At 37.6% G+C, this 23016-nt stretch overlaps 1 protein-coding gene across 13 annotated transcripts in view; it reads left to right on the top strand.

Moving 5' to 3' along the window:
- APC (APC regulator of WNT signaling pathway) overlaps positions 1–22620 on the top strand; it is a gene marked incomplete at its 5' end in the record, with an annotated part of 135900 nt that extends 113280 nt beyond the window's left edge. For 7 of the 13 annotated variants that reach the window (XM_079917401.1, XM_079917399.1, XM_079917398.1 and 4 more), the window contains 7 exons: positions 1630–1725; positions 3018–3071; positions 6789–6928; positions 7503–7580; positions 7870–7986; positions 12726–12940; positions 14510–22620. In XM_079917401.1, the coding sequence (XP_079773527.1) occupies positions 1630–1725; positions 3018–3071; positions 6789–6928; positions 7503–7580; positions 7870–7986; positions 12726–12940; positions 14510–21095 (7286 nt within the window). In that variant the 3' untranslated portion in view covers positions 21096–22620. The remainder of the gene's footprint in view (positions 1–1629; positions 1726–3017; positions 3072–6788; positions 6929–7502; positions 7581–7869; positions 7987–12725; positions 12941–14509) is intronic. The other 6 variants (XM_079917393.1, XM_079917402.1, XM_079917400.1 and 3 more) reach the window with 1 other exon arrangement.
- Between the last annotated feature and the right edge of the window lie 396 nt (positions 22621–23016).

Raw genomic sequence — 23016 nt, 5'->3', positions numbered from 1 at the left:
GATGGTGTCTTTATGAATAGGCCTGGGAAATTCATATTAGCCATCTACACTGCTAACATAGGTTAAAGCTTAATTTCTCTAGAAAAAGTTAGCAAAGGAAAATGTTATGTGTACTACAGTGCAACCACAAAAGAACAGAAAATCAAGACAGAGTCATAGCATAGCAGATCTAGAAAGAACTTGAGCGATTATGTCCTCCATCTCTTGAGATTAAGCTCAAGAAAGTGACTTTACATAAGTTCCTTCAGTTGTTAGTGACCAACCCATAATCTCTTACATTTGCATATCACTCTACTCAGTGGATACAGAGCTGTGTTATGTATGTTATTTGATCCTTACAACAACCTTGTGAAGTAGGAAGGGAAGATATCATCTCCATTTTACAGATGAAGAAACTGAGGCTCAGAGAGGCTAAAAGACTTGCCTATGGCCTCACAGCTAGTGGGTGGTAGAGCCAGGATCAGAGGTCAGATCTCCTGACTCTCAGCCCAGTGCTCTTCCTACTGCACCATCCTGCTTCAGGCCATGGGGCCCCAGTTGCTGGGGTGATCAGCCTCCCAGCTCTTTGCTCAGGGAGAAACCCTTGGCCACCAGTCCCTCTCCCTCAGGAGCAGGGAACATGGGAGTTGGGACCTTTGGGGACATAACTTACTTCATTCCTGTAGCAAGAACCAAAAGCAGTAAGTATATAAGGTAAGACCTTCCTTTCACCTGATAAGAACACACACATGCGCACACACACATGACAAAGGACTATTGTATCAGTATCTTGATTTCGGGAGTAGGAGAAAGAGTGATGATGAGAACATGATCTATAAAGATTTAGCAGATTTTTTTTAGGTAGGTATAAAAGTGAATTTATTTAAAATTTAATAGTTTTCAAGAATAGAGTACAGCAGAAATGTCCTTTATATCTATTTGTCCTAGGGATGAGGAGAACTATAAGATGCTTTACTGGAAGAACATTGTCTTTCTGGATTGTTTTCTTTGTCCACAATTATATAATGACTCGCATTTTGTGCTCTTAATACCTACTCTCAGAAAAGTTAAATAGAATAAATATTATTACTTCTGAAAAATAGACTTGCTTTTTAAATTTTTATTTCAAGTAACAGTTTTGAAACTTTGTGCATAGTATTAAATGTGCAGGTACATTTTCTTGGACACCTTGTCTATAAATTTTTGTTTACTATCTGGTATCTGTATAGTAAGCTTTCTATACTAGGTTTATACTAGGTTTCTCTACTACATTTGTATACAGCCACATGCCTTTAAGTTTAAATAGAGATTGTAAATAAAAGGTTTTATACCAAAATGTTTTTATTGTTTCATATAGCCAATATAATTTTTAAGTTATTATTTGAATTATAGCATAAACCTGCATGGGACCAGCAGACTTGGTCAAAGGCTGATGAGAGGTAGACATTTTTGTGGAACCAAGAAAAACCCTTACGTTTTCCTTTCCATGTTTGTAGTATATATTCATCTCTTTAGCAAATACTTGTTGATTCACTAAACTGCTATGCATTAGGGATGTATTAGTGAGCCCTGAGTATTTTTTAAGTATAATAAACATCACTACTTTTGAGAAAACAAAGCATTATGGTTTATGTCAATTTTATCTTTCAGTGCCAGCTCCTGTTGAACATCAAATCTGTCCTGCTGTGTGTGTTCTAATGAAACTTTCGTTTGATGAGGAGCATAGACACGCGATGAATGAACTTGGTAAGACAAAATGTTCCTTAATGCCATAGAAGAATACTAAAGATTTTTCATCATTGTTGAATTAGGATATAAGGCCAGTAACTTTTATTACCATCTGCTTCCTCCTTGTAGCAAATGACTATACTCTGGTTTCCAGGGGAGACAATGTCCTAAGTGGCAGAAACTGCTACCCTTGTAACCTAACTTGGATTTTTAAAATCTTAGCCAAAGGTTGGAAAAAATACTAAACGGTCCATTCTTGCCTCTATCGTCAAGGTAGACCCTGGGTGACAGTTGATGGGGAGGGTAATTTGAATTGTTTTGAGACGTGGGGCTACGTAATTATTCTTGAACTCAGTCACTTCTGAAAGACATCAGAAGGAATTATTATTAAGATTCTCATTTATCTACATGGTTATCTGTACTTTACTGGATTTTCATGATAAGCAGCTTGGTATCTCTGAAACTGATTAATACGGAAAAGCATTATGCTCTGATTTATGTTAGAAACATTCCATTAATTGTGGAAGGGTTACTCTTAGGTATGTGTTCTCACATACTCTAAACCTTATATAACCTGCATTTGTGCCCCCCATTTTTCATGTAATGGTTTTTCTTTGATTTCTAGGTTCATTTTGCACATGTGGTATTTATAAGTTGCATCATGCTGAGCCATCTCATGTGAACTGGATCGCTCTAGTCGTGCCACAAGCAAGAACCATACACTGAGTTTCCATCTTAGTGTAGCTGTGCCCTTGCTTTTTGTGCCGGTTATGCTACATTTCATTCAAGCCCCCACTGTGTATTCCTGCCACCCCTCATCATTATCATTCATCACTTATCTTCAAAGTGACAAAGTCATGACACTCTTAAACACAGAGAACCTGAACGGCCAAAAATGAGTGTTGTCTCCTTCAGAGTCATCACTTTGGGAGGCTGTGTACTTTGTGATTTCCGCCTGCCCTCCAGCCATGCTTTTCTTCCCACAGGCCCTAGCAGTCGGCCCACTTGATTCTCTTTCCTTCCCCCATGCCCCCAGCCTCCTGTGAAACTGAGTACGAGCTTATGAGTTCTCCCCTCCTCAGTACTGCCTCAGCATTGGTGAAATTTTAAGTTTGGGTGTTTTTTTTTAACGCTAGTAATAATGGGGAAAATAATGAATCAACGGGAAAACGAATCCAATTTTAAGCTCCCGCAAACGTTTTTATAAATGTTCCTGTGTTCCAATGAACTATAGACTAGGACTGACACATTAATCATCTGAATTTCCAAGTAAAATCTAGACTCAGTATTTGTTCCTCTTCCTTCTTCAGGTAGGAAGGCTACCCGGGGCATTTCATCACAGGAGCTAGGGCAGGGGCTTTCAGGTGAGGAGCAGGATGGGGCCTCTGGGGGTGTGACTGCTGGGGGTGTAGCCACAGGGGATTACCTTCTTCTCACTCCTAGCCTCTGAATTCGCATTGGAGCACAAGAAGGACCAAGGTGTGTGCACCGTGGGGAGATGGATTAAGACAGCACAAGGGATCTGACAGTGAGGAATAAGGAGGAAAGAAGTCCCAAGTGGATGAAGGGAAATTTCTAAGCCCAGTCAGCTAGGACCGTCATTTGTACATAGAAGAAAATTCTTACAACTATTAGGGTCATTTAAGTTTGCACTTATTAGTATTGCAAGTTTTAGACCATAGTATCAGTAATGTATACATTTATGAATTCCCAGCTCTGTCCCAGAAACTGTGCTAGGCACTAGGTATAAAAATGATTAAGATGTGGTCCTGACTTTCAAGGAATTCATAGTTAATTTGCATTAGTGTTTCCCAAACTAGATCATAATGATCACCAGAGGCAGTTGTCAAACCATGTATTTCTCTGGCCCATGCGTGGTAAGCAAGCTTAGTAAAGTAGAATCTCCGGAGGAGGGAACCTAGGAATCAAATCTAATAAGTGGCCCAGGTGATTCTTATGATCGGGAAATTTTGTGAAACACCAATATATAGAATATTGATGCTGAGCCCCTAATATTTATTTTAGAACGAGGCGTTTCATGCTAATGGTGACTATCTAAACCAAGTAAAAGAAAAGTAATATACTTTTTAAAAATTAAGTATCATCTTTCTATTATCTCTTTTTGATAAGTTTAAATTAAGGATTTTGTTAAATGTCACCTGAAGCCATTGATCCTCTACTATCTGTAAGGTTATGAGATACCATAGGAGATAGTATTTGGTTCATCTGGACCACTATTCTCTAACATAGGCACCAAGAAAATGTGGAAGGATGTGTTCATGACCTTTGCATTACCTTGAAACATCCTAATATTTCTTAGGGCAACCTATTTTTTATTGTATTGCTCATGAATTCACATCATATTTTTGTGAATCCATTTGTAGTTTTAATGTATAGATTCTTTGCCTGAAAATTCACTGAAGGTTTTCTTTTTACCTGCCTGAAGTCATAAAGGGCTCTCTCTTCTATCTGATACACTAAATTTTATTGAATGTCCTTTTTTTCATTAGCCATGTTCTTCATGGTTTTATTGGCATTGACCAAATCCTTCTTTAATCTTTGTTTTTAGAATCAAGTCCTAAGATTTTTGGGTTTTCCATACAAAAGTAGTCAGGTGCCTTCTTGGGATTTTCTTTAGATCATTTCACCTCTCTCAAAACAGTATCACAGATACTGCTGTGCCAGGCAGGATTTTATGTAGGCATGAAGCATAGTATGTTTTGTTTTGGCTTTGATCGTCTGCTTTATAATCCTCAACATTTTGGTGATCTCCTCAGTACACAAGGCCACTGTCTTCAGGTCAACAATGACTCCCAGATCTGTTTCCTGGGTCAAAACTCTCAGTTCTTTTACTGGTGGTTCCTTCTTCTTTACCAAAGTAATAAATAGTGGAATTTTTTGAAGCTCTGTACTAGGCTTTCTTCCACTCTCCCTGGGCAGTATCCTCTACTCCATGGCTTCAATTACAGTGTTTTTCAAATTCACAGCTTAATCCAAGTTCTCTCTCCTGAGATTTACACACATTTTTCAAACTGCTCATTCAACATCTTCACCTAGATGATTTTTCAGACATTTCTGACTCAGCTGACAGAAACTGAGTTTGTTGTCTCATCTATCCCCAAATCTCTGTCTATTCCAGGGTTCCTTTTCTCAGAAAATGGCATTCCAATCAACCCACTTGCTGAAGCCAGAATCTTAGAAGACATCCACGAGTCTATTCCTTATCCCCTATGTCTCGTAAATGCTTTAATTCTGGTTCTTAAATACATCTCATATCACTGCTCTTCTTTTTATCCCCACCCCAAGCAAGCCTCTGTCATCTCTCCCGTTCTCCCATAGTTTGTCTTACTTGTCCCCCCACTTCCAATCATAATCCATTCTGCAGCCTACAGTCATAGGAATCTGTTTAGAACATACATCTGATTATTCCTTCCCCTGCCTTAAATCCTTGGTGAGGCACACAAAGTCTTGCATAATCTGGCCTCTACCCATTTTTGTAGCCTTACCTGTGACCCTCTCCTTGTTGCTGTATATTTCAGGCCCAGCAGTCCTTGCACATGCTGTTTCATCTGCCTGAAATGCTTACTTATTGTTTCTGCCCCACCCTTTTTAGATATTCGTTCATCCTTTAAGTCTCAAGTTAAACATTATTTCCTCAGCCATTTTCTTGATCCTCCCAATCTAGGTTAAGTTCACCTGTTACCTTGCCCTGTGCTTCTACACAATCCAGTACACTTAAATTAGTTGTTCAGTGGCTGTCTCTGCTCTAATCTGTAAGCTCCATAAAGGCATTGGCTGTTTTTTTCGTTGGTTGTTTATCTTCCCATCATCATGGGTGGATGGAGGAAAATCTTCCTAAATACGGTTTGGATTTCCCTTAACCAAATTAATTTTTACTTACCTACATTCAAACTCATCTGTCATTGGTGCTAGTTATAAAGATTTACACAAATGCTCCAAGAGTTAAATCCCTTGGCCTGGCATTCTTGACCCAAGATAGAACTTGGTCTATTTTGCAGACTTGCTGATTCATCTACATACTGACCCTTCTAGATCATTTACAAAAATGTACCGATCCTCTTTCAGATTAATGACCTGATTGTTCAGACTTACAGTATCCAAGAATTGCCTGTTTATATTCATCTTCTCTTTTTCTGTCTAAGCCACTTCTCTGACAAAAGAATGTCTCCAGTCCCATGATGATTAATATTGATGATGAATAATATTTTGAATAACCTCCATATGCATTTTTATTTTTCTTTTTATTTACTCCCTCACCATTTTGCTTCACCTTTTGTCTTTTTGTTTTGTTTTGTCTTTTTACCACCCCTTCCTTTATGTCTTTTCCTTTCCTTTCCCTTCATTTTCCTCCTTGCCTTCCTACTGCTGACCACTGTGGGCGTTGTTAAGTATACCCATTGGTGGGAATCAAGGGGAAAGAAAATACTAAATCCTAGTATTGGTATTTGACACTTCATGAGTATCAAAGAAAAGTAAGAATTAAAAAAGTAAAAATTAAAAATGGTTTTATAGAGCTTAGTAATAAGTTGAATAGGTAATTCTTTTTCATAAAAAAAATAAGCTTTGCTTCATGCACAGTTTCATTTAGAAGTTTTAGTATTCCTAAGGATACTAAAAATTATTTGGGAGATAAAAGTATATTCAAGTGATTAGGCCACAGTGTGTGACAATGAAGAGTGTTTGTAAAGTCCTAATAATAAAAATAAGTTACCTTTTTCTGCTTACATTCAGGAAGACCTAGTGTTAGAAAATAGCCTTCTTCATCCGTGACAAGATACAGTGTATGTGCAGTAAATAGAGTATAATGTTCATTTCACTCAGTAAGGCAAGGGGCTGGAGGGTGGAGAAACTGACAGAAAATGGAATAGTTGTCACTTGTACTTTATAAGTATATTACACAAAAGTCCTTTATAATATTATCTGTAGCTTGTAATTCTAAAGACAAAATTAAATTTATATATTCTCATTCTTTGAGATTTTTTCCTAATAATTTATAAACTTGGTACCCATTTGTTTTATTTTAGATTATTATCTTTCTCCTCTTGCCCTTTTTAAATTAGGGGGACTACAGGCCATTGCAGAATTATTGCAAGTGGACTGTGAAATGTATGGACTTACTAATGACCACTACAGTATTACCTTAAGACGATATGCAGGAATGGCTTTGACAAACTTGACTTTCGGAGATGTAGCCAACAAGGTATGTTTTATAAGATCCATTTCTTATGATATCTCTGGTGTGAGTTATTTTACTTTCATACAAACTACTTTTCACTGACTCTCTTTTTGTCACTCTCCTCATTAAACACTGACCAACAAAAACCTGTACTTCATACCTCACTGCATATCCTTACTCATTTGGTTGTCTTATGCCTAAACAAAGGCAAAAGATGGAACACAGTAGTGGATTTATGTGATCACATTTAAAATACTATTCCTGGGAATGATAGCAAAAATCTGGAAATCTTGATGATTGGTGCAAGTGTTATACACGTGTTGGTTCCATCCGAATAAAAGACTTTAAAACCCTTTGCTTATTGTTTCTTATCATTTATTCACTTTATTTTTCCGGTTTGCCAAGAAAAGAACAAATACCAAAGGATTAGGAGGGTATTTGTCTTTCATTTATGTAATCTGGTTCTAGTTCTTTTATGGGTAAAACATTAGTTAGGATTGAAATGAGACGATTGAAACTGGATTTGAAGTTTAGTCAAAAATAAAGCATGGCTCCAGGTTGCCTTATTATTGACCCTCTGCAATATTTGATTTTACAGGCTACACTATGCTCTATGAAAGGCTGCATGAGAGCACTTGTGGCCCAACTAAAATCTGAAAGTGAGGACTTACAGCAGGTACTACTTAGAATTTCAAATGTTTTTCTTGGCTGTTAGTGGGTTAATACCCTGATTTAGATTAATTTAAGCTGTGGCTCACTGTTTAGCATCTCATGTTTAAATTGTGGCTACATTAACACCAAAATAGAGGAAAATAATTATATTGTAGGAATTCCTTTTGGCACTATATTAGCATTTAGAAGAAATTTATTTATTGATATATTTCTACTCTTAACATTACGAACAAGAAAGCAACTAGTATGAATAATTTTATAAACAAATTATTCTAAAATTGATTTATTTGCAGGTTATTGCAAGTGTTTTGAGGAATCTGTCTTGGAGAGCAGATGTAAATAGTAAAAAGACTTTGCGTGAAGTTGGAAGTGTGAAAGCATTGATGGAATGTGCTTTGGAAGTGAAAAAGGTACCTTTGAAAACATTTAGTATTACAATAGGGATTTCATCTTGGGATACTTTTTTCCTGCCATCTCCCACTCCTGAGACTCACTAATTTCTGACCCTCTTATCTTACCTATCCCTAGACTTAGACTGCTCCAAACTCCTAAAGTATTAAGCCAGAAAAGATTGTACAAGGTAGCCTAGTATAAGTCAGGGTTTTTCAGACTCAGCACTGTTGACATCTTGCACCAGATAAGTCTTTGTTTTGGAGGACTGATCTGTGCCTTGTAGGGTGTTTAGCAGCCTCCCTGGCCTTTGCACAGTAGATGCCAGTGCACCTTCCCCTCAGTCATAACAATCAGAAATATCTCCACATATTACCAGATGTCCTCTTTAAAGGAAAAGGGACACAATCACCCTCCGTTGCCAATCACTGGTGTTGAGTGTTAACTCTTTGCTGCCCAAATCTCAATCTACCTGAGTCCTCAAATTCTGATAGTCACCCTGTCAAGAGGTAATCAGACCCAAAGGTGAGAAATCCCTCAAGTAATAATTTGTTTACAAAAGGAAATAATCTCCAGATAGTATATCTACTTCAGAAACTAAGCAAATTTTTTTTAAATTTGAGAGGAACTAAGCAAGTCTTTTCAGCTAATCTGAATTTCCTTTCACCCAACCAGTCCTCCTTGATCCAGAGCCTACATATTTTTCTCTTTAAAATTTCCTTTTCAGAGAAGGAAGAGTCTGGGGATGTTTTGTTTGTTTACTTATGTATTTTTTCTAAATTATTTTATACCTGAAAATCCCAAGAAAATCAACTGAAAAATTGTTAGAAATAAGTATTCAACTAAATAACTGGATATAAAGTTAATATTCAAAGGTGGTCAAAAGGTACAAACTTCCAGTTATAAGATAAATAAGTACTAGGGATGTAATATACAGTATGATAAATCTTATTAACACTGTTGTATCATTATATATGAAAATTTTTGAGAGTAAATCCTGAGTTCTCATCACAAGGAAAAAAAATTTTTTTCTATTTCTTTAATTTTGTGTATGTATGAGATGATAGATGTTCAGTAAACTTATTGTGGTAAACATTTCATGATGTTTGTAAGTCAAATCATTATACTTTAAACAGTGTTACATGTCAACTATATCTCAAAACTGGGAAAAAAAGGTAATACTCAAATATACTTAGGGTCTGCATAAAGATACCTTTAAAACACTACCGAATCAGCAGAACACTTGTACTCACACTGCAGAAAAGAAGATACGTGAATAGCCAATAAGCACTTGAAAAGATACTCAACATTGTTAGTCATCAGGAAAATACAAATTACAACTACGAGATACCATTAAAGATATTACATTGGTTAAAATTTAAAATATTGGCCAAGTGTTGTCAAGGATGTTAAGCAGCTGGAATTCTCACACACTGCTGGCGGGAATGTTACGTGGCGTACAGGCATACCTTGCTTTATTGCACTTTGCAGATATTACATTTTTTATAAATTGAAGGTTTGTGGCAACCCTGCATTAAGCAAGTCTATGGATGCCATTTTTCCAACAGCATTATTTTTCAGTTAAGGTATGTACTTTTTTTTATACGTAATGCTATTGGACACTTAATAGACTACAGTATAGTGTAAACATAACTTTTATATGCACTACAGTATAGTGTAAACATAACTTTTATATGCACACCAAAAAAAAAAATGATGTGACTTGGCTTTACTGCAATGGTCTGGAATCAAACCTGCAATATCTCTGAGGTATGCCTATCCAACTTTAGAGAACATTTGGCAGTGTTTTAAAATTAAACATTTACCTACCATACAACCTGGCCACCCAGGAGAAACAAAAACTTAAATTCACACAAAGACTTACAAATATTCACAGAAAGATTATTTGTGATAGCCAAAAACTAAAAATAACGCAAATGTCCATCAATAGGTAAATGGGTAAACAAATTGTGGAATACAATTTGGCTATTAAAAAAAAAAAGAATGACCTATTGATACATTCAATAATCTACAATGACAGGAATCAGAACAGCGGTTGCCTGGGGTTAGGGTTGGATTACGGGTGGCATGAGGAAAGTGGAGGGAGTGATATAAATGTTATCTTGGTATACACACACATCAAAAATGATCAAATTGCACACTTGAAATATGTGCAGTTTATTGTTCTCTAATTATACCTTAATAAAATTATACAAAAAAATTAGCCCCATGTACACTTTAAGACTCCTTTCTTATCAAGCTTGTGTGTTTTCAGAAGGATTTAACGTATTTGTAGGTATTATGGGAACTTGTATTGCTGCTGAATGCTCATTATTTTATTTTCGCTCAAGGACCTTAAAGATCTACATACAAACTAATTGCTACAAACGAAGAAAGTTAGATTAAAAGACACATCCTACTGAGAAGCGTAAGAGAAGACCATAATAAATGGAAAGACATAGCCTGTTCTTGTAAAGGAAGAGTAGTTTAAAGACCATTTCTCCCTAAATTCATCTATAAATTTTTAATGCAAGGCCCAATCTTGGAAAAAGTAGCCCATCAGAAATTTATAATATCCAATTCTGGTTTGGGCCTGCTCTGGTTAGCAGTATTAGAATTTATTTTTTCCCTCTTTTTCTACATTCAGTGCAGCCGTCATTATGAACGTTCTTATTCTCTTTTTTAATTTGTCATCTCTTCCTTGTCAACTTCATTTACTACTAATGACCACAAGAACCAAAACTACCTTCCATGTTCCCCACGTACTGCATCATTTTACCATCATTCGCTGACTCTTACTCTTCTACACAGCAGAATCTTTCCTTCACCTGCACTCTGTGCCCTAAGTGTGGCTATTTACTCAAAGCTGTTAGTCCCTTATTCTTGTCTTCTATATCTTCTCTACTGGGTGTAGAGAAGTCGGCTTTTTTATGTTTCAGCTATCTGTAAGAAGCCCAATATTTTGAAAATGAAAACAGAAATCCTCTGTTGCTTCTTCTAACTTCTGCAGTGTTCCTCTTTTTCCTGTAAGAACCAAAACCCTGAACATGTAGTCACTTGCTTCATTTCTTAACTGGCCATACCTTCTTCAGTCCTTTCTAATATATTGCTTCTAACAAAATCTAGACTTATAGATTAACTAGGGTATTTCTTTTCTACCTACACCTATATTTGATACTTTTTGATCACATTCCTTACTGAATCTCTTCCCTTTGTTTTTACCACCTGTACTTCCAACATCTAATCATTTCTCCTTGTCTCCTTTGACTATAAAGCTTCTTTGAAACAAGACCCTTGGCCCTCTACATGTAGTCTTGAAGAGCAACTTCTATGTTCCTACCTTCAAGTCTCACCTCTAGGTCAGTTGTAAGTTTAGCTCACTCCTCTAAACTCTTGCCATTTTTTTCTGTTCTCAGGATACTTTGAATGTCCCACCTTTACCTCATTCACAATGTAATTAAAATTGAGCTCTTAGCCTTTTCACATCTTCAGTGGTGAAAGCACTTCTTCCCTGCTTCCTGATAAGTAGTATCTAAACCTGCTCCTACATTGTTTTATTCATTTAATAACTTGATGAAGAGAATACAATGGCTTGTTCCTTATTGGGTTAGGCCCAAAATGTTTGCCATGACATTCAGGGCCGCCTTTTACCTCTCTGACCTTACTTCCCACAATGCCCCAGCATGGACTTTGACTTCCTCTGTGTCTTCTTTCTGTTCTTTAGTCCTCCCTTGCTTATTTCCACTTCCATGCCTTTCCTCCTACTTCCCTTGCCTTCTCTCTGAATGTACATGTCTTTTCTTCTGCAGAGCTGCTCTCCTCCATGAAATATTTTACTTATTTTATTAAATTCAGATGGCAATAATCTTTCCATTAGAGCCCTTGGTTTCAAGTATGATTTTGCATTCTTTTTTCCCCAGAGTAAACAGTTAGCACCTTCAAAGCAAGCATCAGTTGCTATGTTTTCTGGAGTGCCTCTACTTGTGATAGGCACAGAGTAGATCTCTAATGAATGTTTGTTTGTTCCCTGATTGATTTGTAGTAAGAAGAAAGACTGACATCAGGATCATGGCAAGTTTTGACCAAATATCCTTAATTGTATACTCAGAGTATTTTCTGTGGCATTTATAATTTGTCAGTTTACTGTGATACTGTATACCAGGGAGTTCTGGTTTTTCAATTACTTTGTTTCTTTGGGGATTTTAAGAAATTGGAGTTTTTCTAGTATGCTTTCCTTTTAATAAGTTACATTGTTACTCTTGAATCAACCACACATAAATATATATGTGTGTGTTTATACAAATAAGATTGCACATACTCCTCTGCAGCTTGCTCTTTTCATTTAATGATACATCTAGATATCTTTCCGTATCGGCATGTAGAGGGCTTTTTCTAGCTTCTGTTGTCCTGAAAATGCTATCTTTTCAGAATGCACATCAGTTCTGTTTCATATTCTAATATAAGCTCTTGTGAGATATGCGTGCACCATCTAAACACTTAGAATAAAGTTCATAAAGGTCATTATTTTAATATTGCGTTCTGCTTGTTTCATGGGGATATCACTGTCTTAAGTTCGATTTGGTATTTTATGAAAGTTTTTCTAAATGAGGAGTTCCTAATACTTTACCCGTGAAGGATGGGCAGCAGGGAAGATTTAAAGAGGGAAAAAAAAAAAGCTTCCTCAATAGAAGTAAACATAGACGTTATAAGAAGGAAATTCCAACTCTAATTAGATGACACATATTCTGTTTCTTGATAGGAATCAACCCTCAAAAGCGTATTGAGTGCCTTATGGAATTTGTCAGCACACTGCACTGAGAATAAAGCTGATATATGTGCCGTAGATGGTGCGCTTGCATTTTTGGTTGGCACTCTCACTTACCGGAGCCAGACAAATACTTTAGCTATTATTGAAAGTGGAGGTGGGATATTACGGAATGTGTCCAGCTTGATAGCTACGAATGAGGACCACAGGTAAATACAGGGTTTTATATTACTTTTAAATGAAATTGTAAGATTCATACTCTCAGAAAGACTCAACTGTAAGCAGTGTTTTGTGTAATTATGCAAGTTCTAAGCCAAATTACATTTATGACAATGAAAATATAACTATTAATTCCTGATTTATTCATTAACATATTTATTCTAATACAAGTTCATAGTATCATAAAGATGTCTAGAAATAAATGATACTTGAGAGGCATAACCCATGTGTAGAAGAAAAAATGAAAGTCATAAATATTACAGAGAAGAAAATCCTTTCCTGTATGTTAGCATGGCTTAAACGAATATGAGGTTTATAAAAAACAAAACCTTGTGGTTATGATCCAGAGAGTACGATGGTTCACATTTTTCTAGTGGTGCCATAACATCAATAATGATAGTATTTTTCAGCCAACCACCATTCATCCAATCTGTTAGAGCTGTGAGGCCTAAGAGGCACCTCAGGTACAAGGCACATATCTTCAGAACTTGAGCTCTGTATTATCTCAACAAAAATATGGGTATCTTTCACAGCATATTTATTTATTTTATCCTGTATTGTTCCTCTCTCATTTTCAAAAAGACTATGAGGTACCTTTAGTAAAAGGGCTTTGAAAAGAATGTAAACATCTTTTCTTTAAGTTTTTGATGCACCAGCTACAAGCCTTATAGTCCTTTCTTCTGTTCATAGAAGACCTCTTAGACTCAGTAAGCACTCAGGTGTCTACTGGACTGCTAGAGAGCCGCCATGGTAAAGCTTACTGCACCCTTGCCTATCAGTTTTAAAGCCCACCAGTGCCAACTGTGCTGTCACTAAACTTCATTTTACCATGCCTTAAACAAGCCATAGCTCTTTCAGATCCTAACATTCATTATGCTGACTCTTAACTCTTGTTTTTATAGTTAATGTTTTGAAAACTTTTCTTTCAGTTTATTTTTAGAAATAACGACTACACACAATTTGCCCGAGAACACTTGTAAGGGGGAATGGCAGTATTACAAAATCAAACCAGAGGCAGAAAGATTATCTAAAAGTCATTCTGCTGACCTAGGAGCTTACAGTGTGCTCCCTGACTTCGTTAAGATCTATTGTCAATCAGTTTTTTCTGTCTACCTCTTCTGAGATGTCTCAGTTTGTCAACATTGTGGTGCCCATCCAGAGATTAAATTACCACAGCCCCTGTTCAGCTTAAGATTTCATAATACATCTCTACTCCTCAAACTGAGAGACTCCGTCACTATGTAAATAAAGTAAATATATCTACTCAGGAAAAGTGTTTAAAGCTATTGGGTCAGAATAGGAAATGCAGAATTGATTAAACTTAACGCTTTTACCCTGACAGATGAGTACTTTAAAACAATAGACATTAAATGAACTAAGATAGAACAAAAGGAAATAGGCAATGCCTGAAATTTATAGTATAATTTGGTGTAATTTTATTATGCCTGTTGTTAATAAGCTTTAGTAGTTATCTTTAGATTTAAATTTGTTTTCTGTCCTTTTATTTGTTGTTACTACGAACAGATTTTTACCTTACTTCTGTGATATTTTTATTTCAGGCAAATCCTAAGAGAGAATAATTGCTTACAAACCTTATTACAACACTTGAAATCTCACAGTTTGACAATAGTCAGTAATGCATGCGGAACCTTGTGGAATCTCTCAGCAAGAAATCCTAAAGATCAGGAAGCATTATGGGACATGGGAGCAGTCAGCATGCTCAAGAACCTCATTCATTCAAAGCACAAGATGATTGCTATGGGAAGTGCTGCAGCTTTAAGGAATCTCATGGCAAATAGACCTGCAAAGTATAAGGATGCCAATATCATGTCTCCTGGTTCAAGCTTGCCTTCTCTTCATGTCAGGAAACAAAAAGCCCTAGAAGCAGAATTAGATGCTCAGCATTTATCAGAAACTTTTGACAATATTGACAATTTAAGTCCCAAGGCATCTCATCGTAGTAAGCAGAGACACAAGCAAAATCTCTATGGTGACTATGTTTTTGACACCAATCGACATGATGATAATAGGTCAGACAATTTTAATACTGGAAACATGACTGTCTTGTCACCATATTTAAATACTACAGTGTTGCCCAGCTCCTCTTCATCAAGGGGAAGTTTAGATAGTTCTCGTTCTGAGAAAGATAGAAGTTTGGAGAGAGAACGAGGTATTAGCCTAGTCAACTACCACCCAGCAACAGAAAATCCAGGAACCTCTTCGAAGCGAGGTTTGCAGATTTCTACCACTGCAGCCCAGATTGCCAAAGTCATGGAAGAAGTGTCAGCCATTCATACCTCCCAGGAAGACAGAAGTTCTGGGTCTACCCCGGAACTACATTGTGGGACAGATGAGAGGAATGCACTAAGAAGAAGCTCTACCGCCCACACACATGCAAACTCTTACAACTTCACCAAGTCAGAAAACTCAAACAGGACATGTCCAGTGCCATATGCCAAAGTAGAATACAAGAGATCTTCAAATGATAGTTTAAATAGTGTCAGCAGTAGTGATGGTTATGGTAAAAGAGGTCAAATGAAACCTTCAGTTGAATCCTATTCTGAAGATGAGGAAAGTAAATTTTGCAGCTATGGTCAGTATCCAGCTGACCTAGCCCATAAAATACATAGTGCAAATCATATGGATGATAATGATGGAGAACTAGATACACCAATAAATTATAGTCTTAAATATTCTGATGAACAGTTGAACTCCGGAAGGCAAAGTCCTTCACAGAATGAAAGGTGGGCAAGACCCAAACATATAATAGAAGATGAAATAAAACAAAATGAGGAAAGACAATCAAGGAGTCAAAGCACAACTTATCCTGTATATCCTGAGAGCACTGATGATAAACACCTCAAGTTCCAGCCACATTTTGGACAGCAAGAATGTGTTTCCCCATATAGGTCAAGAGCAGCCAATGGTTCAGAAACAAATCGAGTAGGTTCTAATCATGGAATTAATCAAAATGTAAATCAGTCTTTGTGTCAGGAAGATGACTATGAAGATGATAAGCCAACCAACTATAGTGAACGTTACTCTGAGGAAGAGCAACATGAGGAAGAAGAGAGACCAACCAATTATAGCATAAAATATAATGAAGAAAAACATCACGTGGACCAGCCTATTGATTATAGTTTAAAATATACCACAGACATTCCTTCTTCACAGAAACCAGCATTTTCATTCTCAAAGAATTCATCTGGACAGAGCGCTAAAACTGAACACATCTCTTCAAGCAGTGAGAATACAGCCACACCTTCATCTAATGCCAAGAGGCAGAATCAGCTCCATCACAGTTCAGCACAGAGCAGGAGTGGTCAGACCCAAAAAGCCACCTCTTCCTCTTGCAAAGTTCCCTCTATCAACCAAGAAACAATACAGACTTACTGTGTAGAAGATACCCCAATATGCTTTTCAAGATGTAGTTCATTATCATCTTTGTCATCAGCTGAAGACGAAATAGGGTGTGATCAGACAACACAAGAAGCAGACTCTGCTAATACCCTACAAATAGCAGAAATAAAAGAAAGCAGTGGAACTAGATCAACTGAAGATTCTGTGAGTGAAGTTCCAACAGTATCACAGCACGTTAGAACCAAATCCAGCAGACTCCAGGCTTCTGGTTTATCTTCAGAATCAACCAGGCACAAAGCTGTTGAATTTTCTTCAGGGGCCAAATCTCCATCAAAGAGTGGTGCTCAGACACCTAAAAGTCCACCAGAGCACTACGTTCAGGAGACTCCACTCATGTTTAGCAGATGTACTTCTGTCAGTTCACTTGACAGTTTTGAGAGTCGTTCAATTGCCAGCTCCGTTCAGAGTGAACCCTGCAGTGGAATGGTGAGTGGCATTATAAGCCCCAGTGACCTTCCAGATAGCCCTGGACAAACCATGCCACCAAGCAGAAGTAAAACCCCTCCTCCCCCTCCTCCTCAGTCAGCTCAGACTAAGCAAGAAGTACCTAAAAATAAAGCCCCTAGTGCTGAGAAGAGAGAAAGTGGCCCTAAGCAAGCTGCTGTAAATGCTGCAGTACAGAGGGTCCAGGTTCTTCCAGATGCTGATGCTTTGTTACATTTTGCCACAGAAAGTACTCCTGATGGATTTTCTTGTTCATCTAGCCTGAGTGCTCTGAGCCTCGATGAGCCATTTATTCAGAAAGATGTGGAATTAAGAATAATGCCTCCGGTTCAGGAAAATGACAATGGGAATGAAACAGAAAATGAGCAGCCTGAAGAATCAAATGAAAGCCAGGGAAAAGAGGCAGAAAAACCCACTGATTCTGAAAAAGATCTATTAGATGATTCAGATGATGATGATATTGAAATACTAGAAGAGTGTATTATTTCTGCCATGCCAACAAAATCTTCACGCAAAGCCAAAAAGCCAGCCCAGACGTCTTCCAAAGTACCTCCACCTGTGGCAAGGAAACCAAGTCAACTGCCTGTGTACAAACTTCTGCCATCACAAAACAGATTACAAGCACAAAAGCATGTTAGTTTTACACCAGGAGATGATATGCCTCGGGTGTATTGTGTAGAAGGGACACCTATAAACTTTTCCACAGCTACATCTCTAAGTGATCTAACAATAGAATCCCCTCCAAATGAGTTAGCTGCTGGAGAAGGTGTTAGAGCAGGAACACAGTCAGGTGAATTTGAAAAACGAGACACCATTCCTACAGAAGGCAGAAGTACAGATGAGGCTCAAACAGGGAAAGCCTCATCTGTAACTATACCTGAACTGGATGACAATAAAACAGAAGAAGGCGATATTCTTGCAGAATGCATTAATTCTGCTATGCCCAAAGGAAAAAGTCACAAGCCTTTCCGTGTGAAAAAGATAATGGACCAGGTCCAACAAGCGTCTATGTCTTCATCTGGAACTAACAAAAATCAATTAGATGGTAAGAAGAAGAAACCTACTTCACCAGTAAAACCTATACCACAAAATACTGAATACAGGACACGTGTAAGAAAAAATACAGACTCAAAAAATAATTTAAATGCTGAAAGAAATTTCTCAGACAACAAAGATTCAAAGAAACAGAACTTGAAAAATAATTCCAAGGACTTCAATGATAAGGTCCCAAATAATGAAGATCGAGTCAGAGGAAGTTTTACTTTTGATTCACCTCATCATTACACACCCATTGAAGGCACTCCATACTGTTTTTCACGAAATGATTCTTTGAGTTCTCTAGATTTTGATGATGATGATGTCGACCTTTCCAGGGAAAAGGCTGAATTAAGAAAGGGGAAGGAAAGTAAGGAATCAGAAGCTAAAGTTACCAACCACACAGAACTAACCTCAAACCAACAATCAGCTAATAAGACACAAGCTGTTCCAAAACATCCAATAAATCGAGGTCAGCCTAAACCCGTGCTGCAGAAGCAATCCACTTTTCCCCAGCCCTCCAAAGATATACCAGACAGAGGGGCAGCAACAGATGAGAAATTACAGAATTTTGCTATTGAAAATACTCCGGTTTGCTTTTCCCGAAATTCCTCTCTAAGTTCTCTTAGTGACATTGATCAAGAAAACAACAACAACAAGGAAAATGAACCTATCAAAGAGACAGAGCCCCCTGACTCACAGGGAGAACCAAGTAAACCTCAGGCGTCAGGTTATGCTCCTAAATCATTTCACGTTGAAGATACCCCTGTTTGTTTCTCAAGAAACAGTTCTCTCAGTTCTCTCAGTATTGACTCTGAAGATGACCTGTTGCAGGAATGTATAAGTTCTGCAATGCCAAAAAAGAAAAAGCCTTCAAGACTCAAGGCTGATAATGAAAAGCATAGTCCCAGAAATATGGGTGGCATATTAGCAGAAGATTTGACACTTGATTTGAAAGATATACAGAGACCAGATTCAGAACATGGTTTATCCCCTGATTCAGAAAATTTCGATTGGAAAGCTATTCAGGAAGGTGCAAATTCCATAGTAAGTAGTTTACATCAAGCTGCTGCTGCCGCATGTTTATCTAGACAAGCTTCGTCTGATTCAGATTCCATCCTTTCCCTGAAATCAGGAATCTCTCTGGGATCACCATTTCATCTTACACCTGATCAAGAGGAAAAACCCTTTGCAAGTAATAAAGGCCCACGGATTCTAAAACCTGGGGAGAAAAGTACATTGGAAGCTAAGAAATTAGAATCTGAAAATAAAGGAATAAAAGGAGGGAAAAAAGTTTATAGAAGTTTGATTACTGGAAAAATTCGATCTAATTCGGAAGTTTCAAGCCAAATGAAACAGCCCCTTCAAACAAACATGCCTTCAATCTCTCGAGGTAGGACAATGATTCATATTCCAGGAGTTCGGAATAGCTCTTCAAGTACAAGTCCGGTTTCTAAAAAAGGCCCACCCCTTAAGACTCCAGCCTCCAAAAGCCCTAGTGAAGGTCAGGCAGCTACCACTTCCCCCAGAGGAGCCAAGCCATCAGTGAAGTCAGAATTAAGCCCTGTTACGAGGCAGGCATCCCAGACACCTGGGTCAAATAAAGGGCCTTCTAGATCAGGATCTAGAGATTCCACTCCTTCAAGACCTGCCCAGCAGCCGTTAAGTAGACCTATGCAGTCTCCAGGGCGAAACTCAATTTCTCCTGGTAGAAATGGAATAAGTCCTCCCAACAAATTATCTCAGCTGCCAAGGACGTCATCCCCTAGTACTGCTTCAACTAAGTCCTCGGGTTCTGGGAAAATGTCTTACACATCTCCTGGCAGACAGATGAGCCAACAGAACCTCACCAAACAAACGGGTTTATCCAAGAATGTCAGTAGTATCCCAAGAAGTGAATCTGCCTCCAAAGGACTAAGTCAAATGAGTACTAGCAATGGATCCAATAAAAAGGTAGAACTTTCTAGAATGTCTTCAACTAAATCAAGCGGAAGTGAATCTGATAGGTCAGAGAGACCTGTATTAGTACGCCAGTCAACTTTCATCAAAGAAGCTCCAAGCCCAACCCTAAGGAGAAAATTGGAGGAATCCGCTTCATTTGAATCTCTTTCTCCATCTTCTAGACCAGATTCTCCCAGTAGGTCCCAGGCACAGACTCCAATTTTAAGTCCTTCCCTTCCTGATATGTCTCTGTCTACACATTCATCTGTTCAGGCTGGTGGATGGCGAAAACTCCCACCCAATCTCAGTCCCACCATAGAGTATAATGATGGAAGACCAGTAAAGCGCCATGACATAGCACGCTCTCATTCTGAAAGTCCTTCCAGACTTCCCATCAATAGGTCAGGAACCTGGAAACGTGAGCACAGCAAACACTCATCATCCCTTCCTCGAGTAAGCACTTGGAGGAGAACTGGAAGTTCATCCTCAATTCTTTCTGCTTCATCAGAATCTAGTGAAAAAGCAAAAAGTGAGGATGAAAAACATGTGAACTCTACTTCAGGAACCAAACTAACTAAAGAAAACCAAGTATCCACAAAAGGAACGTGGAGAAAAATGAAAGAAAGTGAAATTTCTCCCACCAATAGTACTTCTCAGACCACTTCCTCAGGTGCTGCAAATGGTGCTGAATCAAAGACTCTGATTTATCAAATGGCACCTGCTGTTTCTAAAACAGAGGATGTTTGGGTGAGAATTGAGGACTGCCCCATTAACAACCCTAGGTCTGGAAGATCTCCAACAGGAAATACTCCCCCAGTGATTGACACTGTTTCAGAAAAGGGAAACCCAAACACTAAAGATTCAAAAGATCATCAGGGGAAACAAAATGTGAGCAATGGTAGTGCTCCTGTACGCACCATGGGTTTGGAAAACCGCCTGAACTCCTTTATTCAGGTAGATGCCCCAGACCAAAAAGGAACTGAGGGAAAACCGGGACAAAGTCATCCTGTCCCTGCATCAGAGACTAATGAAAGTTCAATAGCTGAACGTACCCCATTTAGTTCTAGCAGCTCAAGCAAGCACAGTTCACCGAGTGGGACTGTTGCTGCCAGAGTGAGTCCTTTTAATTACAACCCAAGCCCAAGGAAAAGCAGCGCAGATAGCACTTCAGCCCGACCATCTCAGATCCCAACGCCAGTGAATAACAACACAAAGAAACGAGATTCAAAAAGTGACAATACAGAATCCAGTGGAACTCAAAGTCCTAAACGCCATTCTGGGTCTTACCTTGTGACATCTGTTTAAAAAGAGCTGGAATGATGAAACTAAGAATGTGTTAGTGTTAATTACAACTGCTATGTAGAAATTTTGTTTCAACCAATATGTATAAAATAGATAACTAATGAGAACCTGCTGTATAAAAAATAAAATTCAAAAAAAGAAATTTTGTTTCAAATGAAACTAAAAGACTGAAAAATTTTGTAAATAGGTTTGATTCTTGTTAGAGGGTTTTTGTTCTGGAAGCCATATTTGATAGTATACTTCATCTTCACTGGTCATATTTTGGGAGGCACTCTTGATAGTTAGGAAGAAAATGGTAAAGCCAAGTATATTTGTACAGTATGTTTTTCATGTATTTAAGTAGCATCCCATCCCATCATCCTTTAATTATTGCTTGTCTTAAAATAACACTACAGATAGAAGATATGATATATTGCTGTTATCAATCATTTCTAGATTATAAACTGACTAAACTTACATCAGGGAGAAATTGGTATTTATGCAAAAACCATTCTGTTTTAGTCCTTGTGAGTCCATCTGACATCATAATCATGTGGCTGTGAAATTCACAGTAATATGGTTCCCGATGAACAAGTTTACCCAGCCTGCTTTGCTTTACTGCATGAATGAAACTGATGGTTCAATTTCAGAAGTAATGATTAACAATTCTGTGGTCACATGATGTTCATATAGATAGCTATAGTGTAACAACTTACACTATTTTGTGCTCAAAACAAACAAACAAAAAATCTGTGTAACTGTAAAACATTGAATGAAACTATTTTACCTGAACTAGATTTTATCTGAAAGTAGGTAGAATTTTTGCTATGCTGTAACTTGTTGTATATTCTGGTATTTGAGGTGAGATGGCTGCTCTTTTATTAATGAGACATGAATCGTGTCTCTACAGAAACTAAATGAACATTTAAGAATAAATTATTGCTGTATGTATAAACTTACTGAAATCGGTATTTGTTTGAAGGGTCTTATTTCACATTTGTATTAATAATTGTCAAAAGGGCCTCTTTTAAAAGCTTATATAATTTTTTTCTTCAAATTCTATGCATTAGGAGTAAAATTCCTCTTACTGTAATAAAAACAATTGAAGCTGACTGTTGGCATTTAACCATTCCATGCATTGGCACTTAACCTTTCCTGAAAAAAAAAAATGTTACTGTGTGATTAGCACCAAGTATAATCAGCACTTTGCCATGCTCAGAAAATGCAAATCATGTTGAACTTCAAAGGTAGATTTAACACTATTAAGATATTCAAAAGGCTATTTGGAAACCCCTGTCTGTTAAGGGAGACTTTGTTTTTGATAGGTAGGTTTGTGGAGTATGTGTTCCAGCTCCCGCTTCCTCACACAGCAGGGAGAGAATCCTTCAGGAAGGAAGATAAACTGATAGAAGTATTTAAAAAGCTAACAGTATATCTTCCCAGAATTTGTTCTAAATGATCAGAGGGTAAGGATGATGATAAATGCTCACATATTTGTTGAATAAATGAAAATTTATTTTTAATAATAAAATTCATGCACTCTGTGTTGGGGGGAAGGGAAAAGGTATTTGGATATAGCAGGATGCTGGGAGAGGGGGTGAGGAGTAAGCACATCTACCTGGTGTCTTTGAAATCACATCATGTAGTTAATTATCTATCCTTACCTGTGTTTATCATTTACAGGTCATGACTTTTTTAAAGTCATTTACTAACATGCCAGTAAATAAGTGCTGTGATTTGAAATAAGGCATTTGACTCCAAAGCCCATACTCTTTCTATTGCACCACTTTGCAAACACCTCAATTTACTGACCTTTGGAGTATATCTGCATTTAAATTTTTGTCAAATTTTATCTGAATGAAATGGTTTGTAAGTAGTAATACTAAATTATTCTGTTTTTCTCAAAGGCTGCCTTATCCAACAGGGACACATGGATATAGGTCAT

This window comes from Stenella coeruleoalba, assembly GCF_951394435.1.
Source record: "Stenella coeruleoalba genome assembly, chromosome: 3".
Lineage (NCBI taxonomy): Eukaryota > Metazoa > Chordata > Mammalia > Artiodactyla > Delphinidae > Stenella > Stenella coeruleoalba.
This window is presented reverse-complemented; position numbering and strand designations above follow the sequence as displayed.